Source organism: Amblyomma mixtum, chromosome 3 (assembly GCF_055824585.1).
Source record: "Amblyomma mixtum isolate Tamu chromosome 3, ASM5582458v1, whole genome shotgun sequence".
NCBI lineage: Eukaryota > Metazoa > Arthropoda > Arachnida > Ixodida > Ixodidae > Amblyomma > Amblyomma mixtum.
Window position 1 is genome coordinate 173871584 of NC_143014.1, and position 14831 is coordinate 173886414.

The 14831-nt window shown below is 42.4% G+C and overlaps 1 protein-coding gene across 6 annotated transcripts in view; it reads right to left on the reverse strand.

Annotated features, from left to right (window-relative positions):
- The window catches only part of LOC149352737 (RING finger and SPRY domain-containing protein 1-like), a 67576-nt gene extending 52843 nt beyond the window's left edge, over positions 1–14733 (reverse strand). For 5 of the 6 annotated variants that reach the window (XR_016290846.1, XR_016290847.1, XR_016290844.1 and 2 more), the window contains exons 1-4: positions 14594–14733; positions 7809–8288; positions 6412–6577; positions 3417–3543 (exon numbers count right to left, since the gene is read on the reverse strand). Coding sequence is in view for 2 of the 6 variants with exons in the window: in XM_089581961.1 (XP_089438087.1) it covers positions 3417–3543; positions 6412–6577; positions 7809–8239 (724 nt within the window). In the remaining 4 variants the exon portion in view is untranslated. Of the gene's footprint in view, positions 1–3416; positions 3544–6411; positions 6578–7808; positions 8289–9263; positions 9640–14593 lie in introns of those variants that run through there. The other variant, XM_089581962.1, reaches the window with a different exon arrangement.
- Positions 14734–14831: the final 98 nt, after the last annotated feature.

Consider the following 14831-nt stretch of genomic DNA (forward strand, 5'->3'; position numbering starts at 1 on the left):
ACATGGCTGCCGTGGCCACAATCATGGTTTGTGCTCAGCAGTTGAACGCTAATGTTACTGAGCCACCACCGTAGACTGATGATAAACAGACAGTCGATTAGATTCTTGCCAGCAAGGTGTCTGACAGGAATCAGTGTGATGGGGTCTAAAAGCATATAAGAAAGGAAGCATATAAGATAGCCTTATATAAGAAAGGTGATAAAAATGATGTATCTAACTACAGACCGGTGTCAATTCTTCCTGCCTTCTCGAAAGGTCTAGAGAAAATCATCCTAGATAGAATATCGCGCTTCTGCAGCAAGCATAATATTATAACTACTTCGCAATATGGTTTTAGAAGGGACAGGTCTACAGAGCTGGCGCTGTTGGACCATAAGGAATATATTCTAAAACAGTTTGAAGAGAAATGTATTGTTATGGGTATTTTTGTTGATTTTAGCCAAGCCTTCGATTATATTAGTCACACTATCCTTTTTGAAAAATTGCATCATTATGGTATACGGGGACATGTTTTGGCTCTGCTCAAAAGTTACCTATCAAATAGATTTCAATATGTCGACATAAATGGTCTCATTTCTCACAGCAAAAAAATAATTTCAGGAGTCCCACAGGGTAGCATTTTAGGCCCTGTCCTATTTAATTTGTACATTAATGATATTGTACACATCTGCTCAGATACCAAGTTCGTTATATATGCCGACGATACGAGTGCTTTGGTGCCATCACGTTCTGAAGCTGAAGGAATTACTAAAGCAAATAATGTTCTGCGCAAATTGGACTCGTGGACTTCCAGCAATAATTTAAAACTTAACGCAAACAAAACAAAGGTGGTAATTTTTCGACCAAAAAGTAAACAAATTTCGTTACAAGGAACCGTAATGTTTAGATCCGCAGCCATTGATGTGGTAGATACTGTCAAGGTGTTAGGGGTATATTTTAATTCAACTTTACAATGGAATAATCATGTAAATAGTATAATCAGCAAACTGAGCTGCATAACTGGAATTTTAAATCGCAACCGCTATACTCTTCCAAAAAAAGTTAAACTAATGGTCTATAACGCTCTCTTTGTCTCCCACCTAAACTACTCTCATTTAGTTTGGGGAACAACAACGAAAACTAATCTGTTGAAGCTTGAAAGGCTACAGAAAAAAATAGTACGAATAATTGAAAACGTTGAATACACAGCACCTTCTTCACATATCTTTGCTTCGCTTAATTTATTAAAAGTAAGAAATATATACGAATACAAATTATGCAGGCAGTACCGTTTAAGCGTCCAACGAAAGAGTACAGTTTTTACTGAAATGGCAGAATTAAGGCCCAATTATCCCACCTACAGCACCAGAACTCCAGAACGATGGAAAATTCCAAAATGTCGCACTGCCTATGGACAACAAACACTCCGGTATAATCTTCCGTGATTATTGAATGCTGCAGAAAAAGAAGCCGCTGATGTATCCAATATGTCTCTTCCAAATATGTACAAATATTTTGCTACTCATACTTTTCTTTTTTTGTGTGAATGAACGCACAGATCTATCCTTATGTTCAATTGTTTATGTTCGACTGTTTATTGTTCGATTGTTTATTGCCCCACTCTGCTGCTGTATACACTGTAAGGGGGCGGAGGATTTTTCAAGCCGCAAATGTACGGCTTTTCCCTCCGCCTCCTTCCACTTCTTTGTGGAGAATAAAACTTGTATGTATGTATGTATGTATGTATGTATGTATGTATGTATGTATGTATATATGTATGTATGTATGTATGTATGTATGTATGTATGTATGTATGTATGTATGTATGTATGTATGTATGTATGTGTGTATGTATGTATGTATGTATGTATGTATATTATGGCCAACAGGCTGCATTCCCCAGCTGGAAAGTTGTTTCAATTCTCAAGCATGTTTATATACAAATGAAACATCAGATGAACCTTGTTCACAAAATGGCATCCTTCAATCACCAGCAAATACAGTAGCCGACTGATTTTTTGGACTCCAATAATTCAGACTGGCATGATCATTTCGACTTTGTTGAGGAACCATAATGCACCTCATAGAAATGTGTACACATACACAAACAATATTTCATACTCTGTCTGTGCAGTCCGAAGTTCATTTTTTGTACTAAAATAGATGCCAGCTACGCTATGGAGATTGTTCTTCATCCTAAAGTTTGTTTTAACAGCCTAATATAGACATGAGCGGGCACCACTGTGACAACCAATCAGTTCTTCGATGCCATGAAAGAAGTCACCTTGGATTTAAACGGAGTAAATTGGATGGACTGGCTTGGACAGGATTGGCTACTAGTTCTTCATCGTTGCCATCCAAGTTAATGGCATGCTCAGCATTGCCACTGAGGAGGCCTACAAAGAGCGCCCGATCGCACTGAATACTGGACAACATCAACGGCCGCCATGAAGGTTCTCTCTCTCTGACTTTACGACTATTGTTGGCCATGGAAACAAGACTGTTCTTGCTTAGCATGCCGCGCACATTTGTTCACTACATGGCCTATGGCTGTATCGCAATGTCCCCTACCATGAGTTGGTGTGGACATGATGAAGCATAACTCTGGTTCAGACAGTCTAATATTATCGCTTGCAAACGGAACACAGTGGGCGGTGAAGTTCACTTTTAAAGCTAGTTTTTCAAAGAAATGTGACTTTTTTGAAAATGTGGTTTTTTTAACCTTATGAATTTTTCGAACTGTTTGATTATTCGAACCATTTTTCGGGTCCTACTGGGTCCGAAAAATTGGTCAGTGAAATCAAACAAAAGTATGCCTGCAAAGAGTGATTTCTCTACACACACCCTTGATTTTCTTAGACACCCCCTTAATTCATAACTAATTTTTTTTTTTACACATAACGGGATATTTTAGTCAACTTTGTCATAAGTGTTAGTCATAAATGTTGGTAGTATGCAACACATCACCTACACATATATAAAAAAAAAATGACTCCCTCTCCTAGAAGTTTAGGCCCACTTCCTAATTTTAACTTCTGAGAAAACCCCTGCCTGCAAATGTGTGTATGGGCTGCACTAATGCTAACGAAGCCCACTTTTCGAATACCTCTCATATACCGATTTCTGCATGTGATGAACACATGCTATTACTTAGTGCAGCTCGTTACACAGCTTCTCAATGCTTGTCATTTGCTAACAGTAACACATCCTACAGCAATTCTTCCTGCCACGTGAAAGCTTAAGCTAACCTTTTTCATGAATCCAACAATGCTCTGTTGAAAAGTTAATCTGTAGATGATAATGAACAAGTGCTCAACACCATGTGCCCTTTATTATACTCCACATAATTTCTTTGGTTGATATGATGGCAAACACAAGCAAGTGTACAAAAATTTATCCCCACAAAAAATGCCTTTTGATAATGTAATAGCTCTCACCTGCAAGTTTCTCTGCAATGCACCCAAGAACTACACAAATGTTCCGGTGCCATGTCGGGTTGTTCCTACCACTTATGGACAGCTCTCTTGACAGCTGAAACATTTGTGACAGTTTCCCCACAGACTCCTAAAATTAGGAAAAGAAAAAAAAAAATCAGTCAATAAATTATGAGTATAGCTGGACTGCAGGGCTTACACTGAGCTCACGTAAGCATAAGGCTGAAAGACATAACAACAGAAATAGAAATGGCATAAAAAAAAATGAACATTCCACATGAAATCTATGAGCCACTACACATAAGCATTCCAAATCTAAAAAATCCATCATTTCACCTTGACCATTCTAGGGTAGAGTAGGTAATACAGAACACTGCAGGCCAAGGGCTGTTGTTGCCAACTGCTGTTTTTTTAAGTTTTATCATACTACAGATGATTAGAAAAGCACTAAAAAAACTGGTGGGGACACACAAGCTCCGCCTTAAGGTTATGACGCAATAGCATTAATGCGTTAATGCCCATGTATGCGGGATGATAATTCTCTACTTTACATTCATAGATCCCTGTGAGTCCTCATGGCACAGTGGTGCAGCGGTTAAGCGGTGCGCCACTGCCCTGGGATGGCAAGTGCTGCCACTGGTGGGGCTTGTGCAACCCAGGTTGCTCCTCCCGAGCAACCTCTCGCGGCCTATCATTAATTTAACTGCCATCTGCCACAGTTTGCTCACAATCCGGTGGGCAGGTTGTGATGATTACACCACTAGGTCACGTGACCTAGGTGCCCCCCCCCCAGGTTGCTGGAGCAGCCAGTTGCTCTGGCTGCGAGGTTTCAAATGGTCGCCATCGCCGATGCCAGACAATTTTTTCCAACATGGGGGTACTAATGCTACCATGTTAAAACTGCCCACCCTTTTGTATATATGCAGTTTGTTGTCAGCAGAAGCCCTATACGCTCAAATCTGCTTTACTAAATGTGCAACACAGCAAGCAGCTGGAAATGCATGAATAACAACCCTTCACCATACCAAGCATTTTCTTATTCATCACTCAGTAGAGTGCCTAATATCATGTCACCATCACATTTCACCGCCCATACCACGCACTCCATGTTTTCTGCCAGTGTGCCCGAAGTGTGATTTTTCAGGCATCTTTCCTCCGCATGCCCAAAAAACTTTTCTTATCACCTGCCAATCATTATTAGTTAGAAATGTAAGTAATCATCTTTGCAATTATAGACACACGACACTGTTATTCCTCACTCATCCTTGTGACACCACCTCTTATGCCCCCGGGGGTCTTCGAGAAAATAAGAATGAAATGAAATAAACTACTAGGCAATTCAATAGTCAGTATGCATCATTTGATTTGTTCAGTTCCTAATCAAGTATTGGTCACTCGGGGAATTTATAGCCGTGCCATTTCTTGACGCTGCCAGAATTCTCATTTTTTAGGCACACTCCTCATAGCCAGCTTCCATAGAGGTAGCAGCCACGCGTACCATCATGACTGTGGCTCGAAACGGGATTTTGTATAGGTACATGACAAGCAAAGTGCCTACAGTGAACATCAGAGATGCAGTGCATTCTTATGATGTGTTATCAAGAAACAACATCAGCTGAGATGAGCAGATATACTGCCATGATTACATAAAGACTCCTGTTCAGTGGAGAACCCGGTGGCATGCGAGAAAATGCAGATCGGTTGAAAAGGTAGTGACATCACACTCACGTGGAGCGGCGAATTTGAAAAGCGATTAAAACATCACATAAATTGTGAATGTCAGGTTGCAACATGATTAAAATGTCATTACGACAAGTAAGAATGTAAAGTAAATTAATTGCACTGAATAGAAGATTGGAATGAGATGGAAATCGAACCAGTGCCCTTTGGATCCCTAATCGGATACGCTACTTTTAGGCCACCGAGGCCAATCGCTCGACTTGGTTAAAGGAAGGCCTTTTGTGCCTTGTCCGACAGTGTCTGTGTCTGCATAGTGATATGCACAGAGGACCCCAGGTCGCTGAAAGAAGCCTTTAAAGCTATCACATCATACCCTAAAGATGGCGCGCTTAGGTGTCCCCCAAAATTTTCCAGTCATCTTGCTGGCACTGCCAGTACACCTCCCTTGGCATCAGTTCTGCATATTATACTGGTCACTCGGATTAGTCTGCTTTATCCAGTAGTTAAGCAGTAAGTAGTAACAATGCCAAATGGGCTCTGTTCAGTCAACAAAAGAGGATAAAGGGGAAAAATACCCAAATACAATGCTTGCACTCAGAGCAGCATTATTCAGAGGTACAGCTGCTTGACACTGCATCGCGCTGTCTCTTCCGATCTCGCAATGCGCCTCCATGATGTCCTTCACATCATGGACACACCGTGCTAAGCCACACAACACAAATCTTGATATGCACTTCGGTAAACGGCATCAAGATGCACAAAACAGGCCTCTAAATTTCAGCTTAAATTAGGACAAAGCTGAATATTTCTCCGCAACTAAATCTGCTCACCCACAGCATAATTTATTTATTTTACAGGTACTGCCAACCTTATGCAAGGTCTTGGGCAGGAGTGGGTGGGCATGACGATACAGAATATATACACATAGCAAGAAAGCACACTTCAAGATAACAGATGGTCGACAGCGACAAAATTTGCACGGTTCTTTGTATAGAGTTTGATTGTGACCGAGAAAAAAAATGCGACGAGGGTGTAAAAGGTGAACAGGGGCACAAGAACAGGCTCAGAGCAGATTACAATACATTTTGTTTTTACTCAGGAGTGCGTCTGTGAACGCATCAAGAGTGGAGCATTCAATAGTTTGGGCATCCAGTGCATTCCAGAGACGTGTTGTCAAGGGGAAAAAAAAGAGACTGTGAAAAAAATAACTGCACAATGACCATCAATTGCAACAAAAACATGTTTAAAAATTAATTTTTTCTTAACTGCAGGGACTGAGGTCAGCAATAGTTGCTGCTGTAAACCCACATATACACACCTTAGTTGGCAGGGGGCAATCATCAAGGATGAGAGTAATGACAGCAGGGCCCAAGGGGTCATCCATAGGGATAGCATTCACCATGGACCGGACAACTAAGAGCCAGCCAGACTCTTTGTCAGCTATCAGGTGCAGCTTGATCATGAAAGGTGGAGGCTCTTGCTCACTGCAAGCATTTGACACCAAATATTTAAGATACAGAAAAGAAAGCTAGTTCACAGCAATACTTGAAAAACAGTAAACTGAGTGGTCAAACACAACCAAGGTTATCATGGCACGGTTTTAAAAGCCACAAGCAGCATGCAAGAGCAGTTTTCCTCATATACCTCGAACTGATAGACTAAGTGTACTAAAATGTTCAACCCTTTAAGATGCTGTTTGTTGTTTCTTCAGACACTGCTTCCTTCACTTATTGTTCAGTCGCATCTTAAAAGTTGGCAGAAGAATAATATTCACATTCTGGTAAGTCCTTTTTTTCTCCAAAGTCCTTTTTTTCTCCAGAGTCTAAATGCGAAATGTACCCCTAACTGATCTGAAATGGCCTGTGAGCATACTTTTCATTTATTTATTTCATCACCCTCAGTGGCTGCGCGCATTACAGAGAGGAATGGGGTACATTACAAGTCACATCTTGCAGCTTTTTCCTCACAAAATAACAACCTAAGCATCACAGAAAATATTTTATACAGAAATCGCAGTGGCTCATTTCTGAATACACCTGCACATTGCTTAGTGAGGCTCAATGCACCACTGGCAGGGAGCATTCACTTCAATTTTGCCAAGATGCTTTATACACAAATGTGACCATACCCAAATTGCATCGTTAAAAAAGTACTGCTTGCTTTTAGTCACCAGAATCTGTCAAACACGTGCTCCCAAGAATTGCGCAATCATTTTTTTTTTAAAGCTGCACAGGAGGAAAAAAAAACTAAAATAAAATAACAAAATCTGCCTTCATGGCTATGTGGAAGCAAGTGCAGGCTATTATTAAGAAAGCAACTGCGCAAAACAAACATGGACCAAAATAATGCAGAATCTTCACCTGTCCCGTACCCTTCTCGTCCAAGTGCTAACAAGCTGGCAGTTCTGCCAAATTTTATTTACTAGGATAAAGAAAACAACACCTCACTTACAAAACCAGCAATTATACTAAATTATGATGAAAGAACAAAATCAGTGTTAGGGCAAGCATCATCTCACAAAGAGCAGTAACAGTGCCATGTACACAATTGTGTACATAGTGTCTATAACAGTTAATGAAACGTCAAAAGGTGAACCACAGCATGCTTTTCACAAGCTTTTAACACAGAAGTGCTCATATTACAGCATTTACGACATATTTCTTCAGTCATGCAGCAAGCAGCACATGAACTGCTCAAAGATGCCCTGGTGCTTACTTGTCAACCAAGGTCCGGATGATGGACAGAGTTTCAAGAATGAGGTGCTCCACATAGCTTGTTGATGGGGCACTCAGAGAGCCCCTCGTTCCATGCCAGCTGAAGGCAGAGCTCGACCTGCGCCGCTCATTTGAGCCATCGTGAGCCTCAACAGGAAGTGAACGAGAGCTCTGTCTCCGGTGGAAGCCATACCTTCCACCCATATTGCCACCATCATCTACCCCAGACTTATGGTCCCTGCAGACACAGCAGAGCAGGTTCCCCATGGTTGCCCCTGTTGCCTTAGCAGCTCTCTCAAACGTAGTGTGGGCTGCTGTGGGGCCTCTGCATGTCACAAGGGCAACAGCAAGAGCGCTCGACCGACGATGGCTGCACGAGGCTGACAAGTCTCCCTTCTGCGGTTTCGAAGCAACGGTGGCGAGGTAAACCATCTGGTGAGCCAGTGAGGTCCCGGCATCACATGGCCAACTCGTGGAGATGCTGCAGATTGCAAAGAACATCATGCAAATTAGAACACAAAGACAAAATAATGTTTTTCTCATCAGCATCACAGGTATTGGATACCACACATAATTTTCAAAGCAAAGTAGTCACACTGCGCAAGAACTGTGCAAGAGCCTTAATCAGCCTTCCATTGAGTAGAATGACAGAGAGAGATGAAGACTAGCAAGTTAACGTTTTGAATTGTAAATGGTAAGAAGAAAACACACCAGACATTTTCATGAAATATGGCAGGCAGTAAAGTTACTGAAGCAGACTGAATGAAAGCTGTTTACCAAATACCGGAACTAACTCACAGGCCTGGCAGCAAAAGGTAACCACATACATTTCTATTTAGGCAACCACATACATGAAGCCATGAAAGTTTTCAGGAGCTGCATGCCAATAAAATATCAAATTTTCTTGCCGACAACATACATATCCAGGAAGTACAAAATGCTGTCCACAGAGTGGCCTCAACAATGCACATCTCTCTATTCCAGGCTGTGCACTCAACCAATGAGGGAATTGAGTTCTTCTATGGCACCCACATTCAAAAACATTTATGGCTCCGTGTACAGCCTTTGTCAAAAGTATAGGGCCCAACAGGTTTACTCTTGGGCCACGCAGTGTGGCCTATTATAGACCACCATCATTCCAAATCACTTGAATGTGAGAGAAACTCCCATTCTGTCCCCTCTGAATGTTAGGACTTCCCCGGATGCTACAAGAGTCGTACTAAATGGCTTAAAAGCAAACCCAATGGGCCCTTTAGTTTTGACAAAGACTGCACATGCAGAAAGGTACAGCATGTAACCTATGAGGTAAGGCATGGTATGTCAGGTCAAATGACCCTAAGCTGCACATGGGCTATAAGAGATGCTGTAGTGGAGGGCTCTGGATTAATTTCAATCACTTGGAATTTTTTTAATGTGCACTGACATCACACAGCATACAGGCATCTATCTACTTCACCTCCATCAAAATGCAGCCACTGCAGTCGGAATTCGATCCCACGTCCTCGAGCTCGGCAGTTGAATTCCATAGCCACTACATTAGGTGTAACCAATATAACATGGGCACAACATGGTATTAATAAACGACCACTGCATGATAAGGTGCTGAGTCGGAAGGGCACTCAGAGTATAACTAACTTAAACAGAAAATCATGTGCAATAATAACAGCAGCTTTAATATGCTAAAGGTGAAAGTGCCAGTAAAAAAGTCGACATTCAGCCATTCTCTTCCTTCACAGTTTTATGTACAATCGTACGCAAATAATATTTTGAACAAAAAGCCATTTTGTAAAGGGGCAAGGGGAAAGTGGAGAGAAAGGAAGAGGGCAAGTCAGTGGGAGGCGACAGGTGCTGAGAGGGAAACCATGGTTGCCAAGCAGAGCAGAGGGCTGGGGAGAGTGGCAAGGGGTATGGTGCTGCACACTGTGATTGCTGGATTGGACTGGGCGAGTGGAAAGGGGACGTCACCCAACATCGTCTCGGGGGAAACACTAATGCTAATGCGTACTCTGCCGCATTAACCGCACTGACTGTTTGTGACTCTCTTTTCCCTGACTTACTCTGCTCTCTTCTGGTCGTTTAATGTTGCAATATACTGACACGCATTCCTTCTGCAGCTCTGTGGTCTTGCTGCCTCTCCAGTCTTTGTCTTGTGGGGACGCCTTCGTCCCCTGCGTTCACTTTCCCGCATTGCACCCCCTACTGTGGTTAGCTCCCCCGCAACGCACTCCCTTTAGTTGGGTTAACTAACAGGGGAGGGCGCTCGCGTCGCAGCGACACCAGCGCCACGGATGGCGTGTTTTGCCGCTCGCGCGCGGGGGAAGACTGGCTCTCTTCTGCTCGGCACCGGGATAGCTCGCGGACGTTTCGCGAGCCGCTCCGCTCTTCGCCGGTGGCGACCTCGTGCGGAAACATGCTCCACTCAGCTCGTCCCGTCCGGCCTCGGAGATATTCCCTCTGCCCTACCGTGGGCAAACATTCGCTCGTAACCGTGCTGGTGAGTCGGACATCCTCGATTCCTCAGTGTATTTTGTTGCTAGCTGGCGTTATTGTTGCTATAGCAATAAATGCCTTGTTTGTGTCAGCCAGTGTGTCGTTCCTTTGTTCCCGTAGAGCAAGGCCCGCCGTGGTCGGCGAGCGCTCAGTAGCGCTCGCGACCACGGGGTGGGGATTAAACGGGGAGAACGTGTTTATCTCCCCCAATTTCAACCCCACAGTCTAGAAGGATTTATTTACCCGTGACAATATCATTTTCCTTCCGATAGCTTTCTACATTGGCTAGAATTTAAGTTCAACCCTTTTTGTTAGATTCCAGATTTCTGCCGCATAGGTGAGTACCGGCAAGATAGAGCTGTTTATACTTTCCTCTTGAGGGATACTATTAAACTGCCAATCATGATTTGAGAGTACCTTCCAACACACTGCGCCCTATTTTTATTATCCTAGTTATTTCGCTCAGACTCCATCAGGGCAGGCCAAAACAGAAAAGTTAAGAAATTTGTTCAGAAAAGAAACAGAATGAACAGAGGTCTAGCAAGTAGAAGCCAATAAGACTATCAGAAGGTGGCTGATTAATTGCTGCTCTAAGCAAGAAACAATATAAAAGCATGAAAGAATACTGGGTAGCCTATATAAACGAACCTGGTATTGTAGTCTGAACTCAAGCAAGCCAGCAATAATACAATGCATTTCTTCTAAAAGCAGAAAAAGTGTCTTCCACCTATGTTACGTTATGAGTAGTTCTACACTCCTAAACATTTTTCCAGAAGTGATATAGAGCATGCCACCTTTCCCGTTCACACTCTCTGTGTTACTATAGATAAATGGAAACAGCCTTCAGTCCCAAAACATAAGCAAGTTAAATAGATGGATGACTCTATACACTATCATATACCCATCCACTAGTAAGTGATTATGTGAGCATATGTTCCCCCACAATGCAGGTTCGGGTCTGAAGCAAAGCTGAAGGCTCAGCCAGCCTTCACCCCATGCATGCACTTTTATGCCAAAGGGAGGAAAGCCGAAAGTTGGGCGAGTTGGTGAAGGTTCATGTCGTGTTTCCTCTGCGCTATTTTTTATATCACAAAAGAAGGAAGGCATTTAAAAGCATGAATGGTCATTAAACAGGATGTTGCATTACAAACACAGCACTAACCTTAGATAATAGGACAACCAACAGCAATGCTGCAGCAACCAGAAGCGAGGAAATGGAGCTTGGCATGCGAAGCAAAGGCTCAACCTGGGTGTCGGCAGAATAAAGGGTGCTTATGCCTAGCTAGGGACAATCTTAGGGTGTAGCTGCGCGACACTATATGAAGGATGGGGGCAAGGGATGCACACAGCATATTCTGCAGACAAAGGCTGCATACCAATGGCCTTCAGCATTTTGCTGGCAACAATGGGTGGCAAGGAAGCAGAAATGACATCAGTCCCGCCTAACTCCAGAGGATCTGCATCCGTAGATGCGGGTGACAAAACACACTGCCAACACCTAAAAATGATGAAATTGGTGACAAAGCTGAAAAGCATCCAGACAAAACCCAGGGAACTAAGAAAAAATGATATGAACCCTGCTGCTCTTCGGGTGAGTGGAAGTCCCCCCATGTTGATACACCACTTGTGCCTACGTGCCAGAATGACACTCCTGTATCTGACTTGGAAGGGTCCGATGAGACCCCATGAGGTGAGATGAGGTTAGGATTGACAGGCGAATGTGCTTCCGCACTGAGGGCAACAATAAGTGTAACCAGCCTTTTCTGCACAGAACGACCACAAGGGGTGTCACAAGTAAGCAGAGAAGCGGCAACAGCCATGCACTCAGGTTGCTTGAGGATCACAATGTAGCAAAACACTGGCGTTAACAAGCTGAACATATTTTACCACAAAATAAACTTCCTGCCACCACGCTAATGATGTGCTCTCATTTCAGAAAAAAAATGAGGGGGGGCATTTCAATGGCCCAGCAACAGTAGTAGCATAAACAGAACCCCATGCTCCTGTGCAGCTTTAGCAAAGGGAATCACTTCATGATGTCTAGGCAAGCTTAAAAACTCTACTCTTGCAATGGATATATGCAGAAGCATCAGGATCTTTTTTTGATCTCTGCAAGCACCTCCCAATATTTTAGCAACCATAAGACTTTTGTCAGAACTTTCCCGTGCTTTATAATGGTACAGAGCTTTAGTTCCACAGAAAACTATGGGAACTTGAAAATCAGGTCAATTCTTGCTAATGCTCGGTAGTGTTTACTAAGCAAAAGCAGCTTGTGTACAGAAAATGGAACTTATGCCAGACTGTGGTACTGGTCGCTTTCGTCACCACTGAAGGACCAGCACAAAGGGTTTATTTGAAAGTTTACCTGAAGTTTGTATCTAAAGCAGCAAGATAACAGCATGCTGTATATAAGTTCCATAAAATGCTGCTAAGCATACTGAGCAGCATTTTACATCACTCATGGCTTTGTTAAATAACTTTTAAGACGGAATGGTGTGCATAAAATTGACAATAACAATAAAAGCCCTTCAGTTCCTCATCAAGCTAATAACTCAGCTAAAACTTTGGACAATCAAGAGCTGTCAGCTAGTGCATTCAACTTCACAGTTTTGTATGGCATGCACAGCTAGACGTGAATGCAAATTATACAGGGGGCAAATAAGCTAAACTGTTTCACATGTAGGTTATGATTAGTTAAAAAATATTTAACATCAATCTAGTTTTACTCATTAGGAAAGCTTCCTCTGCATTTGGATGCCAATCAGAAATGGCAAGTGTTGATATTACTTTTGCAAAAACACAAAGCAATACATGTATTTATTTTGACCTCCTTCAAACATTCGTTCTTCTGTAATGATGGTAAATTGAATTTAAAGGTCTGCTGTATACAGTAATGCACTTGGCATCAATACCTGCCTGGTTTTTGCAGAAGAAATTAAAAGCTGTCAATACGTGCAAGATCAGCCCTTGGGAGAGCAAGACAGCGGAATGCAGTAATGTTTTACCTTTCAAAAACACAGAATGACCGAATCCACTGCCTATCTTTGTAGGTGCTGTGCCTTTATGGCAAATGGTGATATCAATCACCACAGTTGGGCAAGTCTTACAAATTGCAGTCTTGGAAGCAACAGTGGTTCACAATTTCTACCAGACGAATCGCACAAATGCTCATTCCAAATGAATTACCTCATAAAACAGACTTTGAAATGAAGTGTCCATGGAAAATCTGACAGCAAACAAGCCAGCAGTGCAGGAGAAAGGATCTTCAAAAGGCGTTGAAATAAATACACAGGCTGCTACATATCTAGCATGCAACCATGCTCAATTCATGCATTCTGCCAAGAGCAATGACATCTAGAAGCCAGCTAATGAGACTTTAATAATGTAAATTGCAGCCTCAGTATGTTAAAATTTACAGTGAGAGTGTTACAGTCAAAATTAAAGAGCCCGGTTTGAAGTAATCTTTAACGAGGTTAAAGTCTACTGTAACGGCCATCGTAAACAATGCACATTCGGAATAGTTCTGAAGAAAATAAAAAACGGAAATGTGTACAGCATGGCTCGACAGAAGCACTGGGCTGGCGAGTACATACGTCAGCCTTGCTGTCGTTTTAGCAAATTATCTATCTACGTCCGCTGTATGTTCCGGTCGTCTTCCCAATTTGTCCCCAAGCCAACACGCACGTACAGACGTACATCAACTTTTATGATCCCTCAGGTCACTTGCAGTGAAAACTACGACTACTGAGGAATGTCCGCGACAAAATCGGCGTAGCTAAAGCAGAACTACGACATGTATGAATAATCATGTTCGTGATGTATGGCACCATTTCATCACTGTCAGTCAGCGACGCAGGTGATGCTATAGAATACATGGAGAAATATTAACGTAGTAAGCATTTTGTTAGCGTCAGACATAATGATGTTGCCGTGCTACCTGATACCGCGCTCCCGCATTGAGTTTCAGGTACAGGTTACCTTCCGCGTTCACAAATAGCTGTGACATGAGACATGGCATCTGAAAATAATTCAGGACGAATTTGACAGTAACACTTCGAAGAAACACAAGCTAATTACTGTCCTTCGAAATAGCTCTGCTGCAGCGACAAAAAAACAAAACAAAATTCATTGCAAATATTTTTTCCTCGAGTCATCCAAACAGACGTGAACAAGAACAATACGCAATGCTTTGAAAGCTATCGGAAGAACACGCACAATAGACGCGTAATAATGCTCTGAGATACAATGTGAAACGTCTTCAACAACATCAGGACAGGTAATTCAACACACATTTACCTGAAACATTCATGTAAACATCAGAAGTCAATGCCTCCTCATACCGCCATCGTACGGTTCAGCTAGCAACAGCATGAGCAATACACGGACGCATTTTCGTAGAAAAATATTTTCTAAGGTACCTTGCTTCTTTGTTTAAGTAAATTTTGCACCAAAACGTTGAAGCTATAAAGCCATGAAACTAGTTTAGAACGCTAACAATTCAGCGGATATGCTCATTTTAAGTATTTTATTTCAT